At 56.9% G+C, this 15512-nt stretch overlaps 1 protein-coding gene across 4 annotated transcripts in view; it reads left to right on the top strand.

Moving 5' to 3' along the window:
• The window catches only part of LOC121481839 (myelin basic protein), a 114224-nt gene extending 99557 nt beyond the window's left edge, over positions 1-14667 (top strand). For 2 of the 4 annotated variants that reach the window (XM_041739391.1, XM_041739389.1), the window contains 5 exons: positions 2908-3015; positions 5113-5148; positions 5514-5546; positions 8650-8757; positions 13163-14667. In XM_041739391.1, the coding sequence (XP_041595325.1) occupies positions 2908-3015; positions 5113-5148; positions 5514-5546; positions 8650-8757; positions 13163-13207 (330 nt within the window). In that variant the 3' untranslated portion in view covers positions 13208-14667. The remainder of the gene's footprint in view (positions 1-2907; positions 3016-5112; positions 5149-5513; positions 5547-8649; positions 8758-13162) is intronic. The other 2 variants (XM_041739390.1, XM_041739392.1) reach the window with 1 other exon arrangement.
• Positions 14668-15512: the final 845 nt, after the last annotated feature.

Genomic DNA, 15512 nt, shown 5'->3' with positions numbered 1-15512 from the left:
GGAATTGGGCTCCTGATAAACCTTCACAGACAGGTGTTTTTTTTCCTTTTCTTTTCTTTTCCTTTTTAAGGGAATATTTATAAAAAATAAATATTTTATTTATTTATTCATGAGAGACACAGAGAGAGAGAGACAGAGAGAGAAGCAGGCTCCATCCAATGAGCCCAATGCGAGACTCGATCCCGGGATCCCAGGACCACACCCTGGGCCAAAGGCAGTGCTAAACCACTGAGCCACCCAGGGATCCCCAGATAGAAGTTTTCATTTAAGATTTAAATTACTTTTTCCTTCAAAAAATTGGTGACCAATATATTCATTACAAAAAAAGGACTTTCAAAAATATCGTTTTTCTTTTATGATTCAAAGCAGGAAGTAGGATCCCAGGGTCCTATGGAAAGTAGACAGCTAACAAAGAAACCACTGAAGTGTTTTGCAGAGTGTACCATGTTGCATTCCCACCTGCGACGCAAGAGAGTTCCTGGTGGTGCACATCCTCACCAATACCTAGTATTGTCGGTATTTTTAGTTTTATCCATTGTAATGTGTGTGTAGTGGTATCTTCCTGGGCCTTTGTGTTGCATTTTCCTACTGGCTAATGATGTTGGGCATCTTTTCATGTGCATGTTGGCCCCCGGCCTGACCTGTTTCATGCAGCATCAATTCCGTGTTTGGTCCATTATTTTTAACTGGGTCTTTAAAAAATATTTTATTTACTATTTATTTGAGAGATAGAGCACACAATCAGGGAGACGGAGAGAGAGAAGCAGGCTCTTGGCTGAACAGGGACTTGGGGTCAGATCCTAGAGACCCCAGGACAACCTGGGGATCATGACCCGAGCTGAAGGCAGGACACTTAACTGACTGACCACCCAGCTGCCCCATAACTGGGTTGTTTTTTATTAACTATTGAGTTTTGAGAGCTTTTCACACATTCTGTGAATGCACTGGATTTCGAGCTCATTTCATCATTTCAGACCATTAGCATGACATCTCATAAATAACCACCTGGTAGATGTATCAGACACTTAGGAGGTATTTGTCTTAAAGTAAGTCATTTAAATCATTTCCTGGCTCATCTATTTTGCTTCTTAGTCCTTAATCCTTATGCTCACTCCTTCACCGGAGGAAAGCATACAAGGCTGGTGCGCTGATTGAAGGGGATTGGCCAGTGAAGCCCGACAGTTGGAAATTCAGTGAAAGACAAGAATGTGGAGGAAGAAGCAGATTATGCAGGTCCCTGCAGCATCGGCAGTGAGTGGCAAGGAGGCTCAGGGGTTCCCCAGTAATGGAACCCCTGGCTCCCTCCCACCACCCACCTGTCCAGGCAGCAGCACTTGAAGGGTGAGCCGGGCACAGAAAGTCCCACGGAAGCAAGAGCCGAGTTGCACCGAGGCTAGCAGGGCACAGATGAGGGAGGGGCCATGCCACTCAGGGCAAACATGTGGCAAGTAGTATAGACCTGAGTGGGCAGTGGGTTCTCCGTGGGCTGCCAGCTGGAGCAATGGCGTCCATTTGGTGAAACAGAAGCAGCGGTGGTTGGTGGTTGGTGGCTGGTGGCCAGTGACCGATGGTCAGTGGCCAGAGGGAAGGAGGAAGAGGTCACCCACGTTTGCACATGTGTCTGGACTCAGAGAAGGAGCTCACCCAGCTTTGGTTTTAATATCGGTCGCAGAGAGGGGAACGGATACACTGATGTGTGTCAAAGACGGGAGATTCATTCATCAAAGCAACAGTGATGGCTGGGTCTCGGGCCTGGGGGTTTGAGGCAGGACTGTGGGCATTTAGGGACAGCCATAAATGCCACCCACCTGCGGGAGCCGGGTGCAAGGCACCTGTCACTCCAACCACAACCCAGCCGAGGCTGGAGGTACCTCAGGTGAGGTGAGGCCCACCGAAGGCGCTCACCTCTGCGGAAGCACCCTTCCGACTTCTTGGTGGCCAAGTGTCTCCTGAAGAAGGGCTTCCTCTGGCCAACACGCACAGAGCTGCTAGTGGACAGGAGCCAGGGAGGGCCGTCAGCGCAGGTGACTGATCCTCTCTAACAGAAAGGGCCCTCTGACCTTAAGGAACCTTGACTCACGTTCCTGCCCGCTTGTGTCACTGGGCGAGCAGGAGGAAAGCCCCAGGGTCAGCCCCCCAAGCTCTCACCAGGCCCTGGTGCCTTTGCTTGGAAGGCTCTTTGGAGAGGACCCCATCTCTATGGAGGCTGCTCAGGGTGCCTGTCCCCAGTGGTCGGACTCCTGTGTGGGTGACAGTTGGCCCACGGGGGTGGGGGCCATGGAGGCCACTGCTCTGTGAACCTCACTCTTGCCCACCACGTTCCATGTCATCTCCACAGCTGGGAGGCGCCGGGCCCCAACCCCCGCCCCGTCCTTCCCCCCTGCTCACGATGTGGGAGTGGTCCTCCCAACTGGGCAGACACCACTGCCACTGTGACCTGGGATGCTGATTTTGAAACACAGAGGCTAGCTCATGTGTTGAACCCTCCAAAGCTCATGGCAGTTTTGTTTTTTTTTTTTTTGCTATTATGTTTTACATGTAATTCCTAAGTATTTTCCTTCATTTACAGCAGAAGCTCAGGAAAATAACAGCTTTCTCTCACTGCTTACTGACCCGGCGCCCGGCTTAGGTGGGCTCACCCTTGAATTCCCTTCTCTCCCCCTGTGCTGTTGCTTACGGGACTTGGAAGCAGCCCGATGCTGGCTCCGGGGTGGAGATGCTTCCAATGCATCGCAGCTTCACCCCCAGATGTGCTGCCCCAGGAATGTCCTGTGTCATGTCTGCCATGTCCCAGCATAAATCTTGATCCAAAAGAATCCAGATCCCCAGGACAGAAGACAGGCAGCTTCCCCAGGGAGGCCAGAGCAGAGGATAGGAGGCCTAAGGTCATCGCGCCCTCTCTTCCAGGATGGACATCACGCAGCGAGAACTGCCCACTATGGCTCCCTGCCCCAGAAGTCCCAGCATGGCCGGCCCCAAGATGAAAACCCCGTAGTGCATTTCTTCAAGAACATTGTAAGTGCTCCCATCCCCCTGTGAGCACCAGGCAGCAGGGAGAATCAAGACTGCAGGGGTCAGGGGCTGCCTGGCCACTGCCTCATCCACTGGGGAGCTAAGTCTATCCCTATGACCCTGTCTCTATCCACAGGGGGGCCTGAGTCTATCCCCAGATGACCCTGAACGCTAACCATGAGGGACCTGAATCTATCCCCAGATGACCCTGAGCTCTAATCCATGGGGACCTGAGTCTATCCTCAGATGACCCTGAGCTCTAACCATGAGGGACCTGAGTTTATCCCCAGGTGATCCTGAACTCTAATCTATGGGGACCTGAGTCTATCCCCAGATGATCCTGAACACTAACCATGGGGAGCTAAGTCTATCCCCAGATGACCCTGAGTCTAATCCATGGGGACCTGAGTCTATCCCCAGATGACCCTGACTCTAACCCATGAAGGACCTGAGTCTAAGGATTGTCAAAGACAGAAGATTCGTTCATCGAAGCAACAGTGATGGCTGGGTCTCAGGCCTGGGGGTTTGAGGCAGGACTGTGGGCATTTGGGGACAGCCATAAATGCCACCCATCTGTGGGAGCCAGGTGCAAGGCACCTGTCACTCCAACCACAGCCCAGCTGAGGCTGGAGGTACCTCAGGTGACATGAGGCCCACCGAAGGCCCTCATCTCTGCAGAAGTACCCTTCAGACTTCTTGGTGGCCAAGTGTCTCCTGAAGAAGGGGACACTTCTTGTTCCTCTGGCACAACATGCACAGAACTGCTGTTAGACAGGAGTCAGGGAGGGACCTGAGTCTATCCCCAGATGATCCTGAGCACTAACCATGAGGGACCTGAATCTATCCCCAGATGACCCTGAGCTCTAATCCACGGGGACCTGTGTCTATCCCAGATGATCTGACTCTAACCCATGAGGGACCTGAGTCTATCCCAGATGATCCTGACTCTAGGCAATGGGGAGCTGAGTCTATCCCCAGATGATCCTGAGCTCTAACCCATGAGGGACCTGAGTCTATACCCAGATGACCCTGACTCTAACCCATGAGGGACCTAAATCTGTCCCCAGATGACCCTGAGCTCTAATCAGTGAGGACCTGAGTCTATCCCCAACGATGCGTCCCTCCTGCTCAGGGTGAGGTTGGTCATGGGAGCTCAACTCTAGCACCTGGTCACAAGGTCCACACTGCATCTGCCCCTTGCTGAATTTTATGTTCTAGCAAAGAACTCACTCCTTTGAGACTAAAGTACTATGAGATGCTTAGTTTAAAAATGCAGGCTTTGCAAAACCATGGATACAAAAACATCAAAGAGATAAAAAAGTTTAGTGGTTGTCAGAGTTTAGGGGCAGAGGAGATGAAAGGCAGAGCACAGAGGGATGTTCGGGCAGGGAAGGACTCTGCGATACTGAGCTGGTGGACACATGTCATTGCACATGTGTCCAAACCCACAGAACGCACAACGTGAGAGGGAACCTTACCGTGCACGATGAGCTTCACCTAATACACCCATGTCGGTTTGGGTTCATGGTCTGTAACAGAGGAGCCAGGCTGATGCCAGGCTGTAGTAAGTAGGAAACAGTGTGCAGGACGAGAGCATGCATAGGGACTCTCTCATCTTCATGCATTTTTTTCTAGAAACCTAAAACTGCTCTAAAAAATAAGGATTTAAAGCAAAAGCAGGACCACAAGCTTCCGATCATAAGCTTTTTGGGCAGCAGGCATTTCAGACAGTATATTGCATGCTGATAAATGAGTTTTAGGAGCCACAGACCTGAGAGTGTCAGGGGGCACTTTACCTCCGACCCCTAGTGAGGGCCATGGCCCCCATCCATGTACAGGGTGTGCCCAGAACCCCCGGGGAGGAAGCAGTTCCTCCTTATGGGGCCTGCTGATGTGTCCCTTCTCCGAAATGCTTTCTGAGTGTTCTGGAAATTCTGCCTGGTATTGGATCATCAGGGCCTATATTCTCACTGAACGAGGACAGGAATGGGGAGGCTGGGTGGAGAGGGGTGATCCTTGGGCCCTCGGGTTCCCAGTAGATGGAGCAGGGAGGTGAGGGCACGAGTCCATGAGCTCACCTGTCTCTGTGTGTCTTTGTAGGTGACACCACGCACACCTCCTCCATCGCAAGGAAAGGTAAGACCTCTGAACGTTGTTACTGATGGTCCTTCCATTTGTAGCACTTCCCTGAAATCCCTAAATATACCAAAAGAAGGGCTGGCCTCGCAGCAAAATGTTTGCTACGTGGACCCCAAGTAGAACAGGCTAAGAAACGCACCCGAGCAGACAGCGCTGCTGGCTCCCGGCTGGCTCTCCTCAGGACCCTGGTCCCAAATCCTCCCCGAGCCGCCCCCGTGGCCACCGCCAGCCCTGGGACATAGCCAACGTGAACACCCTTCACCATCTCAGCACGATCCTGATCACTGTTTCTTGTTTATTAAAAGGCTTTTTTCCTCCTGCCTTGATCACAATGTCACTGTTTCTCTCTCTTTCTCACACAGGGGCGAGGACTGTCCCTCAGCAGATTTAGCTGGGTAGGTGACACTCCCGTGTCTACGCGGCTCCCTCTCCCTTCTGCTCTTCACAGCTGCCCAGCTTCCATGCTCTGCCCCGTTGGGCCACCTGATGGTCCCGTTTCATCCCCGTCAAGCCTGCTTGCCCACACCATTAGAGGCCGCCTTCCCGTCTTGGGAGGACCCGGGGGCCACTGCTCCTGACCCTGCAGCAGGGCACAGGCGCCTGCCTCCATGCCCAGAAAGGGGCCGCTCCATGCTCGAGAATATTCCTGACTTCCTTCCTACACAAGAGCTGGAGGGAAGTCCCCATGGTGCAGTCAGCGGGAGGCCCTGTGGCCAGTGGACCCACCAAATAACCAGCCCTGCCCCAGGTTGACACTTGGTTGAGGAAACACAATGCCACCAGCATATGGGAAGGATGTTGCCCTCAGTCACATGATCCAAGGAGGCTCCAAGCTCTGGGGTTTGACGATGGTGTATTGAGAACCACAGCTTAGATATCAGGCCATCCAGGAAAGCCTCTTGAGGAATTTCAGGCCTTTGAAAACCGAGGGCGATGGGTCCATCCAGGTTTTACATGGCCAGCTTGTCCACTTTCTAGACACCCGTGACATTTGGTGTCTGAACCAGTCTAAAGGCCTATGGGTGTATCGTAACCAAACCCATTGGCTTCAGTTAGATGCTAGATGTGGTTCCTACTTCTCTAAAGCTGTCACTGCAGAGTAAAATGGAAGAGCAACCAGTGGCCTATAGGAACCCCGTGTGCCCTACGAGCACCTGACCCTGTGCAGAGCATGCACATACCTGGTGCTCAATAACGAGCGCCATGTAAATGGATGGCTAGGGTTCAAAAGAAAGAGGAAGGAAGAAAGGGGGAGCAGTAGGGGTAGGGGCGGGAGGAGGGCAAGACCCACAGAGAAGAGCAGGGTGTTCCATGAAGCCCTTGGACGGCCCTGGTGCCTTCTTACAGGGAGTTTGCTGGAACACTCGATGCAAATGCATTTGAGCCTCTTCTGAAGCCCATGAATTTGCAAGAAAGTGCCAAGCATGTAGGAAACACGTGGGCGAGGCCTCACAGCCAGTTAATTCCTGACTTTCTGTGCCAGCAGGAGACAGATGACATGCAGGACGACCTCTCGTGCTGGCAACCGGGGTCTGCCTCTCTAGGCGTGCACTCTGGGGCACGAGGCAGCGTCGGCGGGGGACACGGGCCGGGCGCCACCACCTCCTCCCCTCGAGCAGGGACGGCCCGCCCCGGCCGGCAGCTAACCGGAAAGACCTCGGCTTCCCTCTGCGTCTCCGTTTTGGGGCCAACTAATCTTTATTCTTTTTCTCTTTTTTTCCAAAGCAACATCCTTCTCCGCATCTCGTTTGTCTGTTTTCTCAAACTACAGGACTGTCTTTCTTCCTTGGAGCTTCTTAAAGTCCCCCTGCCCCCCCCCCCCGCCCCGTCTTTTTCTAAACCATGTTGAACATTTATTTCTTGGCAAGTTCTAGGTTGTCCAAAGATAGGAGTGACCAAGAACTTGGAAGGAGGAAAAGTCAAGCAGATGATTAATCTGAAAAACCTATCCTTGAATCTTGTTCTCAGAAGCTCCGTTGTTGGAGGAGAGCAGTAGAGACGGGAGGATTCGGCGCGGTGTGCGAGCTGTGGTTTGTCCACATCACGTGTCTGCCTTCAGCACTGCACACGTTGGCCGTGGCCTGTCCCCCTCCCGCCCCTGTGTGCTGTCTGGAGCGAGCGCATCCCCGGAACCAGGGCAGCAGGGCTCCAGGGCAGCCCGGCCCCCACCTGCCACCCCCCCATCCCCGAAGCTGTGTCTCCAGCGCCTTCAGATAGGGCATGGACTGAACGACATCCCCAACCCCACAGCCCAAAACAAACGTGTGGGCTTGAAATCACCGTAGGCTGAGGCCAGGGATTGGGGCTCCCCCCGAGGACGCGATTATTCGGTGACTAGGTCCTTAGGAGCAGACCACAGAGAGCTCCCCACGCCCTGCTGGCAGGATCCGAAATCCCAGGCCCTGCGCACTGAAGATGGCTCGCGGGGCAGAGGGACCTCACCCGAGGCCCCTATGGCCTGCTTGGCCCCCCCGAGGCGGAGCCCCCTGTCCTGCAAACGCTACCTTCTCTGCGTCTGCATGGCCTGATCCCCCGATGCCTCCCTCCCATCCACAGGGGATGCTCCCATTGCAAGTAAAGCATATTGGAAGATAGACTGGTCCTAGGGCGTGGGTGTCCTGCATTCCCACAATCACCTGCCATCACTCTGTGACACGCAGGAGATTTCCTCCTCCCACAAGTGTGAGGGCTTGGCCTCTCCCGTAACAACAGCAGGCACAGGCCTGGAGCATCCAGGGGCTTGCAGTCCCCTCCTCAACCACCCCGGAAGGAGGGGCCATTTTATCCCCGTTTTATAGAAGAGGATCCTGAGGCTCAGAGTGTCTTGGACGCCTGCCCGAGGTCCCACAGCCAGGGACCTGAGAGCCGGGACTCTATGCAGGCTGCTGGGTGCCTGGGACTGTTCCCTGGTGTGTGGCAGCAGGAACATGGATTGCTGGCCGCCCCGATCCTGGGCCCCCAGGAGGGTCCCACGGCAGCTCTCAGGGCACCCACGCTGTGGCCAGGGGAGCTGGCCGTGGACATCCCAGGGAAGCCTCCTCCAGGCCAGAGAATTTGAACCTTGACTTTCTCCTTTGGAAACATACGGACCTCAAAATTGTGCAAAGTGCAAAGCTTGCACCCTGTAGACCTGCAGCAGAGGGGGGATGAGAGGCATGTGTGTGAAGAAGCAGGCAGGGATCCCCACACAGGCGCCTGGCCCCCCATATCCACCCACCCGGGGAAGCTCCCCCCGGGCCCAGAGCCGCCCCTGCGCCCTGGTCCTGCACCCCTGTGGGCACACGGCGTTCAGCTGTTCTTGCTCGACACACCGCACTTCTCTTGGAGCCAACTGGCCAAGTGCATGAGTCTGGTCCTGCAGTGGGAGCCTCTGGGCACATGTCTAATGCTGGCAGCCCGGGCGGGGCCCCTGCCTCACGGAGCCTGGCCCTTGCCCCCACCCCACCCCACCCCAGAGGCCCACGGGTGCCACCCTGAGAGCTGTCTGGTCTCTTGCAGGGAGCCGAGGGCCAGAAGCCGGGATTTGGCTACGGAGGCCGCGCTCCAGCTCACAAGGGGCTCAAGGGCACGGACGCCCAGGGCACACTTTCCAAAATCTTCAAACTGGTAATGTAACCCTTCTTAACATCCAGGGTACTCCGGGGTCACTGGTCGGGGCTGCTGGGGAGAGGCCTCTGGCCATCCCACACTGGGCTCCCTGGGGTTCACCTGCCAGCCCAGCTGGTTCAGGGACGTTCTTAGGGGCCCATTTGGCTGCCCTGTTCCAGGCTCCCCTGGGGAGCTCAAGGACATGCTAGGGTCCCCACACAAGGCTCCACCGCGCCCTGGGAGGCCTGGGGTGGCCTTGGGTGCAGGTGTGTGAGTCCCAGGGAAAGGAGCGGGAGCCGAGTCACTGGGCAGGCAGGCAGGGGTCCCGGAGGCCATGCGGGGACACCTGGTGTCGACCCTGGGGTCTTAGACCCAGGCCACTAACCATCAGTGAGTGACCATGGCAGGGCCAGGCACCCAACAGGGCTGGAGGAGACAGGACGCCCTCCAGCCTCAGCCTGGGCACCTAGAGAGCCCCACTGCCACCCATCCTCAGCTCTAACCAGCCCTAGGCAGGCTGCCAGGGGTTGGGAGGGGTCCATTAGGCCTCCGTTCATGCCCACCACCACCACCCCCATGGCCCCCAGAGCAGCTCACAGCAGTTTCCGGGGCTCACCCATGGCTCCATGCTCAGGCATGAGGGATAGCGGCAGTGGCCAGCTGGCCTGCTGTAGGCTAGACATCCGAGAGCCTCAGGCATGACCTCCCGGCAGCCACATGCGGTGGGCAGAGGCCCGGATGAGCACAGTGACAGGCGCCACCCCCCCTCCACAGGTTGTCCCCAGCGCTAGGCTGGCTGGGAGCCCACACTGACCATGCCCACAGTCAGGGGCCAGAGGCTGTCCAGGCGCCCTGTCTGCGACCATGCGGTTCTGCTCATTCCACAGGCAGATGCTCTTGGGGGGCTGGGGATGTTCCCCCAGCTTCAGGAATCCACAGCCCCGTGAAGAGCATATTCTTGCGTGAGGGACACAGAGTGGTTGGAATTGTGCCACCAGGAGGACACAGGGCAGAGTCTGGAGGGAGCACCTGCCTCCGGCTCCAGGGAGGGGGGCCACACGAGGAGGCCTCGCTGGGCCGGGGACTGAAGAGCCGCCACACACTCAGGGAAAGCTCCCGGCTGGAGGAAGCCCAGGCCCTGAGGAGCCGGGCACAGGGGGACAGGGTTCCCCACACAGAGGGCTGCACCCCTCCCCAGGGCCCTGCCCCCCAGGGCCCCTGACTCCCCCGGCTTAGCTGCGTGCAGTGAAAGGCCAGCCATGCATCTCTGGACGAGACCCACACACATGGGGCTGGGGTTTCTGCAGCCACCCGTCCAGGGGCCTGGAGCAGAGCCAGGGGCCCAGCAGCAGCCAGCGCACCAGGGCTCCCAGCTGGAGGGGACGGGGAGGACCCCACCCCAGCAGGAACGTATCACACCTTCCGTGCAGCCTGACTCAGGGCTTGGGGAGCGGTGCTCATCCCTGGGTGAGCACGGAGAGCAGGTGCCCAGGGGGGCGGACGGTCTGGCAGCTCCACTGTGAGTCCATGTTCCCACATGCTCTCTCATTAGAACAGCCGAGCTACTGCTCCCACTTACTCTGAATCCACACGAGGCCGCCCATTTGCTGGCTCGATGTCCTGGGAGCTGACGCTAATAGTCCTAATAATTCACAAGGTGCCCCCCTCAGCTCGCATTCTGACCCAAAGAACTATAATCAGGAAGGCAGATGGCAGCGTGGAGAAGACAGGGTTCCTGCGTTACGGCAGGAAGGGCACACAGAGGGCGTAAACCCCACAATGCTCGTGGCACGCTGTAGAGAAAACAAATCATGAAAGATTTCACTTTCCTCTTTCTTGGGTGAAAGGCTGGCATGGCCGTCCCCAGGCCCAGAGGAAAGGCCTGGTGGCCCCGGTAAAAGGTCAGGCTGGGCTTAGTCCCCAGACGGCACGCCCATGTCACAGTTTTACAATTTGTGGGGGAATAATTGGGTCTGTAACCCAAAGAGTCATCACGCAGTTGTGCGTGTGGTGCGTCCCGTGGTCGGGATGCACGGTGGGGTTGGCTCAGCGAGGACATGTGTGGGGAGCCCCCACCCCAAGTGTAGATTCAATGGGTGCAGGGCCCGCCTCCAGGTGCCGGGAAGGTCCTGCTATCCCAGACAGGGCTTCTGTGTGTGACATGCATGCTCATGTCATGCGAGACGTGCCGACTCGTTCCACATCAGCTCAAATGCAGGCAGGATCCCCTCCTCCATGTTAAATCCTAAAGCAAATCTGAGTAAGGAGACAAATTCTACCCCACGTCCAAGTCACCGAGGTCATCATGACACGTCTGCTGAATTCTGGGCCGTGGCCATGAGGAGCCCAGACCTGCACTCAGCATAGCAATGTCTCCCAAGCAGTCTCCTGCCTGTGACTCACCTGCGATGCCCAGACCACTCCTGGGCTCCCCCCAGGGCTTCCTGCACCAGAAAGGCCCAGTGGGAACCTGCTATGTCCCTCTCGCCTGGGAATCGCAGGTGTGTCCCATCGCAGGTGAGCAATCCCTGAGCTAGCTGGCATAGTGCCCGCCTGTCCCCTGAAGGAGTGGCCAGGTGACACGGCAACCCTGGGGAAGGTGCCTCTGGCCTCGGTGGTACAGACACAGGCCTGGCTCCCGGCCAGGGTCGGGTGCTCACAGGCAGAGCTGGCCGGCACAGCCCTGTCTTGGCTCAGGACGTTCATGGTGTGTAACCAACACAAGGGTACAAGGCCCGTGTATCTTTAATAGGTTCGATATTTTCCTGAATTTCTATTTGTACCAAGCAGTTTAGAAATTTTAAAACTTCTGAGAAGTTCAAGAGAAGCTTCGATCTGTCGAAGTAAAGTGAATTTCAATTCGTGTGGCTCTCATTAGATTTTACTACGAGAAGTGTCCACACACTGGCCAACCAGGGTCATCGGGCTGGGTGAGTCCACCGGTGCAGCTACAGTGGATGGAAAACAACTGCTGAGAGGCCACAGGGGCTGGACAGAGGCGCGCGGGGACGTGGCGCCTCCCAGTGTTTAACGGGCACCATTCCCTTGGCCTTTCTGCCCCTGTTGGTTGGAAACTGGGTGGAGAGCCCTGCATTTCTCCCAGTCAGGGAACCGCATCGAGATATTATCAGTTTCTCATTTCCAATTGCAGAGCAGGGCCTCCACCTTCCCGCAGCTCCCCTCCCTACCCTACCCTACCCCAGATGCAGCTTCGGGCCAACCTCCTCCCGCCACGTGCTCCAGGTCAACCCGCTCAAAACGTGGGAGACCCACAGGGCAGAGGTGCTGGTGCAACCCCTGACTCTGCCCTGGGCTGAATGGCTTTGCGGAAGTGACTCGACATGTCGGCTCCTCCGACGGCAAAGCAGGGACACCACGGATGCTAAGGATTCCCGCCTCCAGGACGGGCTTTCTCTTTCGATCATGGAGGTACTTGCTGGTTGTAGGTCCGATCATGGAAAATCAAACCCAATGCCCAGCATTGTTTTCCTTTCCGAGGGAGCCGTCAGGAAATTGAAATGCTGCCTCACAGGAGCTGTCCTGCAAAGGGGTGGTGGGGCCGTCGCCTGAGTCACCCTGGATGCGCTTCGTTCTCGGGAGCAGTGCATCTGCCGCTTTTCAGGACTAGATCACGCTTTACAGGGAGCCGTGCAGATGAATTTCCCGGGAACTCGGAAGGCAGGGGAGACAGGTGCAGACTTGCTCTGGGCTCCTCGGAGGGCAGCACCCAGGTTGGCAGGCGAGGAGTGGGGGGGGCCTTCCCGTGGGGGGGGAGGCTCCCCTAGGGCCCTGCAGGTCCTCCGGAGACTGGGAGTCCGTGAATGTTCTCATTTAGGAAAATAAGATCCCACAGATGAGTCATTTGACGACACAGAGATTCCATTGGAAAACGTAGGACCCCAACAAATCACAACCATCACCCCTTCCGGTGACTGTGCCGCGAGGCTCTCTGGCTTTGGGCCGCGGGTACTGATGTTACTGTGTGGCGTGGCAGACGTAACTAGAGTAGGTCGCGTCGGCTCAGGGCACGCGGGTCACCCGGTGAATAGTGCATATTCCATACATATGTCACTTGCTCACAGGCCCAGGGAGATCCCTGACAGGATGACCTTTTCACTCATGACCTAAGAAGAAAGAGCCTAAAACTTGAATAAAAATACGAATGCCCAAAGAAAGGGGTGTCCCCCGCCACCGTCCTCCTGAGGGATGTGGGGACTCACACTCCCTGTCGTGTCCTCAGAGCCGCCGCCCCGCGCACCTGTGCTCCCCCTCCACGACCGCCAACTCTGTTCTTGACTTCAAATTGTGTCTGTCCAGGACACATGTCCATTCGCAGTGTCAAGACCCCCCGAGCCCAGGTTTGAGGGCGTGGAGGCCACGGCTGCCCATGCAGATGGCCTGACTCTGTGTTTCCTTTCCTCAGGGAGGAAGAGATAGTCGTTCCGGGTCACCCATGGCCAGACGCTGAAGCCCCGCCTGGTGGCCGCAGAACCCTGTCCTCAGCTTCTTAATATAACCGCCTTAGACGTTAATACCGCCCCGTCCTTCCCACCCGTAGCAAGCACCCTCCTGCCTAACGCCCGTCGAGTTGTGCACACAGCAGGGTCAGGCGCGCGGCCCACCGGCGGTTTCTGGCCATGAGCTTCAAAGGAGGAAACAGGCCGAATATTCCACAGCCACGCTGTGTCCGGAGACGACGTGTCCTCGGGGCCTCAGCCCCCGGCAGCGCAGCCCCGACGCCCCGACGCGCGCACCTCCATCCTCCGACCGGCTTCGCTGAGCCGCATCCCTCGGCTTCGCAGGCGCTGCCGTGGCCGCGCGGCCGTGGACACAGAGACGTGCAGGGCGGTGAGGACTGCTGGTCCAGGCTTACTTTGGTTTCTTGCCTTGCCCCTTGCTCACCCCCTAACACACACTCACTCTCCCTCCAGGATTAGGCAGTCGGCGGCGGCACAGGGGGCTTCGGTATGTGAAGTGCGGGCGGGCAGCTGTGAAGAGTCCCATGTGGTGGGCGCGGAGGGGCGCCTGCGGGTGGCGGCTGCCCACCACACCGTAGCGGAATTCGGGCGCGGCAGAGAGGGGACAGGGAGGCAAGGCCGGGCTGGGCTGCGGCCCCAGCGGGAAACAGGAGCTTCTCGGAAATTAGGTGACGGCAGAGCGGGAGCCAGGGTGGCCTCCACGAACCACCTGTTTCCCCCCCAGAGCCCAGCAGGAGGGGCCAGGGAGACGCTTGTCTCAGAGCGGGACTGGAGGAGTTTTCTGGGTGGCCTCGCAGTGTCACCCTGGTCACACATCCCACGGCAGTGCACATTGCAGATACTAACCCTTGGTGGATGGATAACGTGCCGTCCGCTGGCATCCTAGACGCGGACGTGTGTAGAGAATAGGCTTCGGAGCGCCTCCTTCCCGCCCCGCTCACCCAGAGGAGGGGCCGGGCCTGGGCAGCCCTGGGAGCCGGGACAGGGGCTCCTCCGAATCGTGCCTTTTCTAACTGGAACTGACATTCCCTGCACTTCCCTCGTAACGTACTGATCCCGCCTTTTGATTTTAGCGTGTCTCTTAGAGGCCTTCCATGGAGCCCACACTGGCATCGTCCCCCTTAGCACGAACATGAGGAGTAGCCTGCGTATCAGCATAATCCCATCCTAATTCCGATGTCCAGTGTGGGTTTAATATAATGTCTATTAATCTATAGCCTCAATGATGAGAGGGTTACAGGGGAACAAGGAACAAGATTTCAGAAACAAAACCTCCAGTTGCGTCTCACACACACACACACACACACACACACACTCTCTACATCCTTGAGCCAACCGTGGGCTGAGCGAGCTCCCCTCGCAGCTACACCCGGACAGCATGTGCTGTGACGGTGGCTCTCGTGGAGTACACACTGTTCTTGAATATTGAAATAAAATAATAAACTTTTAATGATATTTGTATGGGCGTCTTCTTTTGTCTCTGTTCTGGTGCGTAGGCCATGAGCCCCGGCCAAGCAGAGGTTGTGTGCCCGGGTCTGGCGTGTGCGGGCTGTGCTTTGGAAGGGCTGGGCGGCCCTTGCGAGCTGTCCCCTGATGGCTTCCGCGTTAATTAGAGGACATGGAATAGAGGTCACGGCTGGACACTGATTCACTAACTCACAGGGGAAAAGAACCTCCGAGGTACTTCCAAACAATCTTTTAGACTATTTTCACATTTCATTATCTTAACCAGAGTAAACAGCTGCTGACGGGAGCTAAAGAAGCTCTGAGAAACTACATCTGCCCTGCACAGAAAGCCACAACAAGGAGGGATTCGGGAAATTTTGTGTGTCGTCGCTTTTGGTGACAAGAGTTCCGTTTCAAAAACGATAAACCAAATCGTTGTTTTGTCTGGCTTTTCCTGGCTCCCTGTGTCCCGGCAGCAGCTGGCGAGCTAGCGCGGGCACCCGCCCTGCCCTCCTCTGGGCCACCCAGACCCTTCCCACCGACCCAGCAATCTGGGAAGTCACGCGGAGTCACGTCCTTACGAGAGCGGTTGGCCTCTTACTGCCACGGGTCCGGGAAGCACCTTACATGTGAACCGGTCAATCCTAGGGTCACAGCGATTCTCGCCGTCATGCACCGCTCGGACGCATGTTCGAGATCAAACAAGGCAGGACGGGGCCCAGCCGGAAGGTGCCTTCTCCCCACCCGCGCAGGTCTGCACAGGGCCCCAGAGGTGCACCCAGGCCCCAGGCCCCCTGAGCTTGGGGACCCCAGCCCCAGGCAGAGCCCAGAGATGTCACGAGGGGCACG

The sequence above is a fragment of the Vulpes lagopus genome, chromosome 24, assembly GCF_018345385.1.
Source record: "Vulpes lagopus strain Blue_001 chromosome 24, ASM1834538v1, whole genome shotgun sequence".
Taxonomy (NCBI): domain Eukaryota; kingdom Metazoa; phylum Chordata; class Mammalia; order Carnivora; family Canidae; genus Vulpes; species Vulpes lagopus.
Note: the sequence above shows the minus strand (reverse complement) of the source record. Positions and strands in the feature narration are given on the sequence as shown.